The sequence below is a fragment of the Stylophora pistillata genome, chromosome 6, assembly GCF_964205215.1.
Source record: "Stylophora pistillata chromosome 6, jaStyPist1.2, whole genome shotgun sequence".
NCBI lineage: Eukaryota > Metazoa > Cnidaria > Anthozoa > Scleractinia > Pocilloporidae > Stylophora > Stylophora pistillata.
The window spans coordinates 16,481,279-16,489,574 of record NC_142524.1 but is presented as its reverse complement, the minus strand read 5'-3'; the positions used below and the strand labels follow the sequence as shown (position 1 = coordinate 16,489,574).

The following is an 8,296-nucleotide window of genomic DNA, read 5'->3' as shown; positions in this document are numbered from 1 at the left end:
TTACTGTCTGATTCCAAGTCTGTCTGCTCTTGACTTGTGTGGTGTTCACTCGCCCCACCCAGTGTTCTCTCCAAGGTATCATCAGTTTCCATAGTGGACTCATAATCTTAAAAAAATTAACAATTGGTTCATGCTTTAGCGTGCACTATCAAGTTATGGAGCACGCGGGAAGTTTGGAGAGCACGTAAGAAGTGTAAGAGTTGCCCGAGGCAATAGCGGAGGGCAACTCTAGCTTCTTGAGTGCTCTCTAAACTTCCCACGTGCTCCATAACTCGATAGTGCACAGCTGAAAGCATGAACCAATTGTTTTAGAACATAGCCAGTGGAATTGTGCATCAAATCTGACGCGAAAAACAGACAACAATATCAGTTGAAGCGAATCGTGACAGCGCTAGTGTCGAGTCTCCTTTTCCTTTGCTTTTCTCTTTTTCTGCCTCATTTAAGAACTCTAACCCAAGGGAAAAGGTCAAAACATTGTCTTCGTTTTCGGACTAGTAGGCTGAGTTTCTGTTTGTATCCATTATTGTCGCGAAATATATTATTTTTCCCCGCGCTAACAATGGCCGCTTGCGCGAAAAGAAAAATTTCTGGCGAAGTCAGATTTGCTGATGCTATCAGCGTGCACTATCGGGATTTTGAGCATGCTCACGTATAATGAATTTGATTGCGCGACTCTGCTAGCTATGTTCTAATTTGCATTGGTCAGTAAGAGAATTATGTGCAACAATCACCACAGGTTCATTCTGATGAGCATTTTGTTGTAAATGGCACAACACTCTGCTAGGATTTTTCATGAATACCTGCTGTGAGAGGAAATTTTGTTTTTCTCTTTATAATGTAAAAGAGTCAATCAGATAACAGCAACTCTTTGCTGACAGAAGTCAATGTAGACAGCATCTTTCTGTCACTGGATACTGAATACAAATTCATGGTATCAGCTGCAAACAACTCTTTTAACATTTAGTGAAGTAAAAACATCTCCAGAGAATACACTTCCTCTTTGGCTGAAATATAACCTGAATGAAAACTTTTCTAAGTAGACACCTTGCCCTTGAGAGGCAGACACCTCCTCCGCTAGGCAGAAACCACTACTAGGCAGACACCTCCACTGGGCAAACACCACTTCTGCTAAGAAACACCTATGCTAGGGAGGCAGCTCTCCTGTCAAGAAATATCTCCACAACAATCACCTGCTCTAAACAGATGGCTCTTTTACTCTGAAACATCCCCTCAGCATTCAGCAAGCAACTAAATCCTTATGAGACACCTTTTGCATAAGGTCTTATTGCTACAGCAGTCCCCTCCTCTCAGCAGACATCCCTTTTAAACTGAAACAGCTCATGCTGTATTGCCAAACTTTAAATAGGGTACCACGAAAAAAAAACAAACAAACACAAACAAACCTATTCCTTGAAAGAAATGAAACATTCACACAAGTTCTTACCATTGGTATGTTCAGGGATTGTCTCGCATGACTCTATCTGGCCACTTGGACTGTGAAGAACACAAAATAATATACTCTCGATCAATTATCTGTATAAAACAGCTGGCTGTACTAGTGTAATATCAAAGGTAACCATTACGGCTAAAAGTAAAAATTAAGTGGAAAGCTACAAATTGAATCTTCATGGGAGAGTAAGCTGTAAGTTAGCTGACCACTCTACCACTAATAAAAACATTTAAAGTACATGGATCTTGTTCAGAAGAAACCATTACAAACTGGAATGTGCATATATCATGCTGTTGCACATGCAAGTGGTACAGTGCTTGGCTTACCTCTGTCTAATACTGTTTTCTAGTCTGTCTGTTTTCTCCAATTCATCAGCAAAACTTATCTACCAAGAACCAATAATTATCAGTCAAACATGTATTAAGCATTGTTTACAGTACATAAATGCATTTTATATGGAAACGTTTGTTTTCCTATTCAAATCAACATTTAAAGCAACAGTTTACTTCACAGAATACAAGGTTCGTGAATTTCGCTTTAAATGTACAAACTCAGAAGCTAAAGATAACAGAGAAAAACAAAAAGATGACAGTAAATACTGCAACAGAAACCTTTTAAGAAGCAGTTTTTAAGGTGGAGTTTGTGTGCAATTCTCACTGTGTATGCTCTAAAAAGACATAGTTGACTTCAGCTACTGCAATATCAGTTCACTGGTTCAGCTACATAAAACATAAAGAGATATTTTTTTACAACTAACACCCATTTGATTAAGTTCAGAGACTGAGGTGTCTTCTTCACTAACCTTGCTTATGACAAAACAAGACCACCAAAGACACATTTAACAATCTGAAAGGAATATATCAAAATCAACTCGTGTACCTCTCTCTCCTTGATTCTGCTATTCCCATTAGAGACAACAACCATGTCTTCATCTTCGCCACCATCATCTAGATCTGTGGAAAAGTACAATTCATGGTCAAGCTTTTCTCAGTGACACACAATACATTATAATTAAAACAACCTCTCCATTTCCTAAAATACAGGAAATCCAAATGTTTCATAATTTTTTAGCACCAGCACTTTGAATAAAATGGAATGAATTTAAAAAAATGTCAGTGCCTCATAGGAAAAGATCTGAATTTACTCATTTGCAATTTAGCAGCAATTCTTTTCTGTGGCAGTTTCAATACAGTTTGCAACCTTTAAATCCATGTAAAATGTAACAATAAAAAAGTATACATCACAATGTTTTGAATTTTTCAGCCTGTTGATTGATTCAGCTCAAACTTTACTACAAGTGATTCAACTGATCAAGCTTGACATCCCAGTAGTTTCTTTTATGTCAGTTAACCCAGATTTAAAATAAGATTGGTTTAACCCTTTACACCCTAAGATCAGTATGCATAATCTTCATACTGTTCACTATACATTTCCTAAGGTGCTGACAAGGAGAATTTGTTTACTGGTAACAAGCAAGAGTTTCCTAAGGTGCTGACAAGGAGAATTTGTTTACTGGTAACAAGCACGAGTTTCTTTAGTTGGTGATTTATTCTTGCAACTTTAAATGTGTGATTCTGGGTGGCTGTTGTCAAGAGAAATTACAGGTTAATTACTCTTGGGGTCAAAGGATTAATAAAATCATAGCTGTGATATACATACCATAAAATTCTACTTTATGTAGTCCTTGCTCTTCACTTCCCTGTTAAACAAATCAAGCAAAGTAACATGTGCAATCATGCAAAAGGGATAACTACATACCTGGTAAACATTTTTTCTTATTTTTATTTCAGTTCAATGACTAAAGTGAATTGTTTAAGTGTAGATGAAAGCTCACAAATGATTATGTTACCAATTTTAGCCAAATGATCCAAAAAAGAAAAAACAAAAATTTACAGCTCACAATAAGGCCACAGTCTGACTTTAAAATTATAATACAATTAGCTTTCCACCCCTCTCTGCAACCAAATCTTTTAAGCTGGAATTCAACTGCACATACAACAGATTTTCGAGACGAGGAAAATTTCAATTTAAATGTTATATTGAAGAAGAAGAAGACTATGCTACTTTTATTTGGTTAGGGTAACTCCTACAGTTACAAAAACTCATATCCTTAGAGGCCCTAATAATTGTACAAAGTCATGTAGTTCATTGGAAAAAAACCCTTTGCAGGCTTCCTTTTGAACACCTTCCTAATTCCCCTCATCTCTTTTTAGTATTATAATAACCAAGATGTATGTGCTCTGATTGGTCATCATCATCATTTTATTTATTAATGTAGGTTAAATTAAGGCAACCCATAGGGCTGATGTGGACCTAAAATATAATAAAATTGTTATTAAAATAGTACAAAGATTATTACAATATTACATTGATGAAAATATTTTCAATTAATGATACAATATAAAATATATAAAGTAAAATATATAAAAGTAAATATATTAAATTATTCACTTATAAAGTTCTTTTATAATGACAGTCTTAATTATAAATAAAGTCATTGTCTTTATTCTTATTTAAAATAGCTTCCTTGTCAAAAGTAAAGTTATTAATATCCACAACAGACTTTCTTAGAATGTTTTTGAAGGCATCTGTGTTTACTTCGGAAATTTTAACTTTGCTATTCAAATAATTCCAAATATGAGGGCTTCTATATTGAGCTGATTGTCTGCCAAAATCAGTTTTAATCCTCTTAATAGTAATTTGATTGGATATTCTAGATGCTTGAGTGCAGACTTTCTTCATGAAAAGATCCAATACAGGTTTAGGTTCCAGGCCATAAAATACTTTAAACATCAACATAAGTAAGCACCTCTTATAAAAGTAGTCTATTGGTAACCATTTGGAGTCTTTCGAGGATGTATTGTCAATATTCATCAGCCAACAAGCTCTTTTATGAGCAGAATTTAAAGATTCTAGTTGAGATGTTGAACAATTACCCCATACTGCTATTGCATAGATTACACAAGGAATAATTGTTTTGAAATAGATATCTTGTAATACATGTTGTGGAAGATGACACGTTCTTTTCAATGCACATACTTTAATGAAAAAGTTCTTGTTAACTTTCTCAATATGAGCAGACCATGACAGTTTATTATCAGTGGTGACGCCAAGGCAAGTAGTGGAAGTAACAAAGTTCACAAAGCCAGAGCCATAACGTACAGGACAAAGTGGACCAATAAAAGGAGATTTCCTTATAATCATAGCTTCTGATTTACTAGGATGAATAGTAAGTTTATTCTTGACACTCCATAGAGATATCTGATCCATAATAGAGTTCAACTTTAAGACAACATCCTCAACGTTTATCCCAGTGCAATATATAGTGGTATCCTCCGCATACATGAACACTTTACCAACATTTATTGATTCTGGCAGCTCATTTACATATATAGTAAAGGCTGATAGTTTCGAAAGAAACTGTTTAGGGCTGCGTGGGTGGGAGTAACGAAATAATTTGGATATATGAACAAAGTTGAAATGGTAAATTGGCCACCATAACGATTACAAAAGCTGACGCTCGAAACATCAGCTTTTGTAATTGTTATGGTGGCCAATTTACCATTTCAACTTTGTTGATGTATCCAAATTATTAAATATAATTATAATAAACAGCCTTGGACCAAACAGGGTTAATGATTAAATCATATCTTGCTTTGATCATCCTGCACAAGGTGATCAAATCATGGACATCACACTTCCACAATTGCACAAGCCAAATTTTAGCTTAGCATTAGACATCTACATCTGTCCAACACTTTTTGAAAACAAGCCTAACCAGGACCACTACACATTATCTTTTTTCATTTCATTTTGCTGCTGTCATGTACAGTTTACAGATTCACTTTGTGATCTGTCTGCCAGACTCTGCATCTCAAGTATTGAATGTGTGACAAGTTCAATTCAAGAAACAAAGTATAATTTAACTTTTTGTTCTCAGTTAATAATATCATGAAAAAAAAGAACAATGTTTTGCCTCCGTCAACAATATACACTCCCCCTTTATCAAAGTGCTGTTAAATTCCATAAAACAGTGGCAATACTCACCTGAGCGGCAAGAGGTGGAGTTGACTTTACAGAAGGAAGTCCAAATACAGCAATCTCACCGGTTTCACCACCGTTCAGAGATGTCTCACTATCCCAGTGGTCCCCTTCCTGTGCAAACAATCTCTGCATCTGTTCTTGTTTTTCATCACCTTCATTAGGATCATTCTGTTTAAGCAAAATAACATTCATGTGTTGGTTCACACTTACACCACAATAGAGTTTGTGCTCAATCAAGCTTATAAAATTTAGAAAATATCCATAATCCTCCACCACTTAAATTTTCCAATGATATACTATAAATTTCAGAATACTGGGGCTAATTTTGAGGTTCATGTGCAGAGTAAAACAGTCACCAGTTAAGACAATGATCCTATTGTATGGACAAACCTTTCTATTGCATTATATTCAATAAATGGGTACAGTAGAAAGGCACTTTGGATCAATGTCAGAATCTGAGCAACTGCACACCAACCCCCCCAACTCAATATTAACCTTTACTTATTAACAGTTGACCATTGTTGGGTTGGGGGGGGGGGGGGAGTATCAGTGCAGTTGCTCAGATGCTGATATTGATCCAGCATTTTTCTCTTGTACAATTCACATAAACCCCTTTTCATTGCTTTGTTTTTTTCAAAAAAAAAAAAAAAAAAAACCTGTTTCAATCAATCTCTAAGTTTTCAGTGGAAAATTGAGATTATAAAATCCTTGGTCTTTCCATGTTGCATCACCCTCACAAAATGTTCTATATCATGAGGATAAAAGTAATTTTGCACAATGCAAACTCAAGCAACTTCATTCAAAATTTAGAAAAGTAACTGTCACTTGTTCAACGATTTTTCAAGATCTTGTTTTCGAAGCTTACAATGGCTAACTTAGTAAAACACCAACTAAATTTGCAAAAGAAAGTGTGATAACAAGCGAACAAGGGAGGGAGGAAGGATTACTCAAAATCAGATCATGAAAATAACTAGGTACTTGTACACTGGGGGCAAATTATCCCTGACTTCAGCAAAGAGAAAGAAAAGATTTCAGGTAAGAGTGGCAAGGTTGTTTGAGATAAAACATATAAAGCAAAGCATGGTATTCAATTAGTCATGTTTTGCAAAAAAGCACATTTTAGCTCTTGTTGCTTGAATAAAGTCTTAGAGAGGTTCCCATTATCAAGCATCATGAGTACCAGTCCAAACATTTGGCAAGCACTGTAAGTTGTAGATGTGTACTATGTGAGCCTTTTCAAGAACAGTCATGATAATGAAGCAGGAAATTACCAAGTTCTGACACTTGGTGATGTAAGTTACAATGAAGAGTAAATCATTCCACCCTGAGAGATTACACTCACAATTGAAGAAGAGCATGTATGTAAGTGGTTAGTTAATTACCCATATAATGGAGTTTTATTGTTTTTGTTTTTGTTTTTTTTTTCAGTGTGTGTTCCATTTTGTTCATTTCCTCTTTTCCTTCCTTTTTCCTTTCCAGGTCGTAAAAAGGCATAACCCTGAGCAAGTAACTATAAAAAAAATACTCTGAGAATTGAATCAAATTTACAAGTAAAGCAAAGTGCACTGAAAGGATAGAGCATTCAATAAACCTGATTGCTGATAAGCTGACAAGTGCAAGTGGAGAATGATTAGATAACAAGAGATGCAAGCAGAGAGGTAAAACAAAGTTAGCCTTGAAAAAAAGATCAGCACTTGGAGAATTTCCGTTTTTCTTCCCTTGAAATTTGTGAACATAAAGCAATCAATTTACCTGTTAAAGAATAGTTCACAAATTGCATGAGGCTATGTGCACAAAATATTGAAATGACTTTCCGGAGTTGTTATAAAAAGATCTGGTAATTATTATAGTTAACAAGCGTATGAGTTGGACCTGGTGAGGTCTTGTAGCAGTTGCGACTGACGATGCGTTAAGAAGTAGAGAAGTAGAAGAAGGAGGTAGCTGTGGAGGTAAGCCTGAAGGACAACTTGACTGCGCTACATTTTCGTCCCCGGGTTCGTTGGCAACTTCCTCCGAACAACGGTTTATCACTTCCAGTTCAATAACTTCCCCTCCATGTTCCACAGTGCTGCTTCTAACCTCCACTCTTGAATTCTCATCTCTGTCAGCTCCCGATTCTCCACTTCGTACTTCCTCTTGTTGTTCACTTTCGGTGCGTATTTCTTCACCATCGAACATCAAGTGTAGTCGGTAATTCAGACATTTTATCGCCAAGAAAATGACTGCAATGACGATGGAATACAGAATCCAGACCAAACTCGAAGGTGCTGTGCCCTGAAATAACGAAATTAATAAAATCAAAATCGCAACAAAATGAGGTACCCGAGGAAATAATCGATAGACTTTAAGTTTGACATCATAATTGTCAACTTTCGACATGTACGTCTCTGTCATTTAATTTTTTTTTACCTATTTTTGAAAAACATTACAAGTGTAAAAAAAAACTTTTAAAAGATCTGAGTCATCTTACCAGATAAAGAGAAAACGGTAGACAAAGTAACAGCATCCATAAATAAAAATGAAAAGTGTTTGTGAATATTTCTTGATGAGGGTCAAAGAACCAACCACCAGTGAGTGAGGCCCAAACTCCCTGCCTTAGAATTTCTAACGTCTGCGATCCCATTTTATACTAGCTCATGTGCTTCCAGGGATCTATTCTGATGAGCATCGTAAGGTCACTGCGACAATGAAAAAGTCTTACTGCCCGAAACAGTCGACGCCGCCATGTTTCCCTTTCGCAACGGCAAATATACGAGCCTGTAAAACAAACTAGTCAGCCGAGACCTTCTGAAGGACTCTACA

The 8,296-nt window shown here is 36.0% G+C and overlaps 1 protein-coding gene across 2 annotated transcripts in view; it reads right to left on the bottom strand.

Annotated features, from left to right (window-relative positions):
- LOC111338073 (pecanex-like protein 1) overlaps positions 1-8,251 on the bottom strand; it is a 31,542-nt gene extending 23,291 nt beyond the window's left edge. Inside the window, exons 1-8 of one of the 2 annotated variants that reach the window (XM_022944483.2) lie at positions 7,965-8,251; positions 7,367-7,768; positions 5,498-5,662; positions 3,110-3,149; positions 2,330-2,403; positions 1,777-1,835; positions 1,445-1,494; positions 1-106 (exon numbers count right to left, since the gene is read on the bottom strand). The exon at positions 1-106 is cut by the window's left edge and continues 2 nt beyond it. In XM_022944483.2, the coding sequence (XP_022800218.1) occupies positions 1-106; positions 1,445-1,494; positions 1,777-1,835; positions 2,330-2,403; positions 3,110-3,149; positions 5,498-5,662; positions 7,367-7,768; positions 7,965-8,117 (1,049 nt within the window). In that variant the 5' untranslated portion in view covers positions 8,118-8,251. The remainder of the gene's footprint in view (positions 107-1,444; positions 1,495-1,776; positions 1,836-2,329; positions 2,404-3,109; positions 3,150-5,497; positions 5,663-7,366; positions 7,769-7,964) is intronic. The other variant, XM_022944484.2, reaches the window with a different exon arrangement.
- Positions 8,252-8,296: the final 45 nt, after the last annotated feature.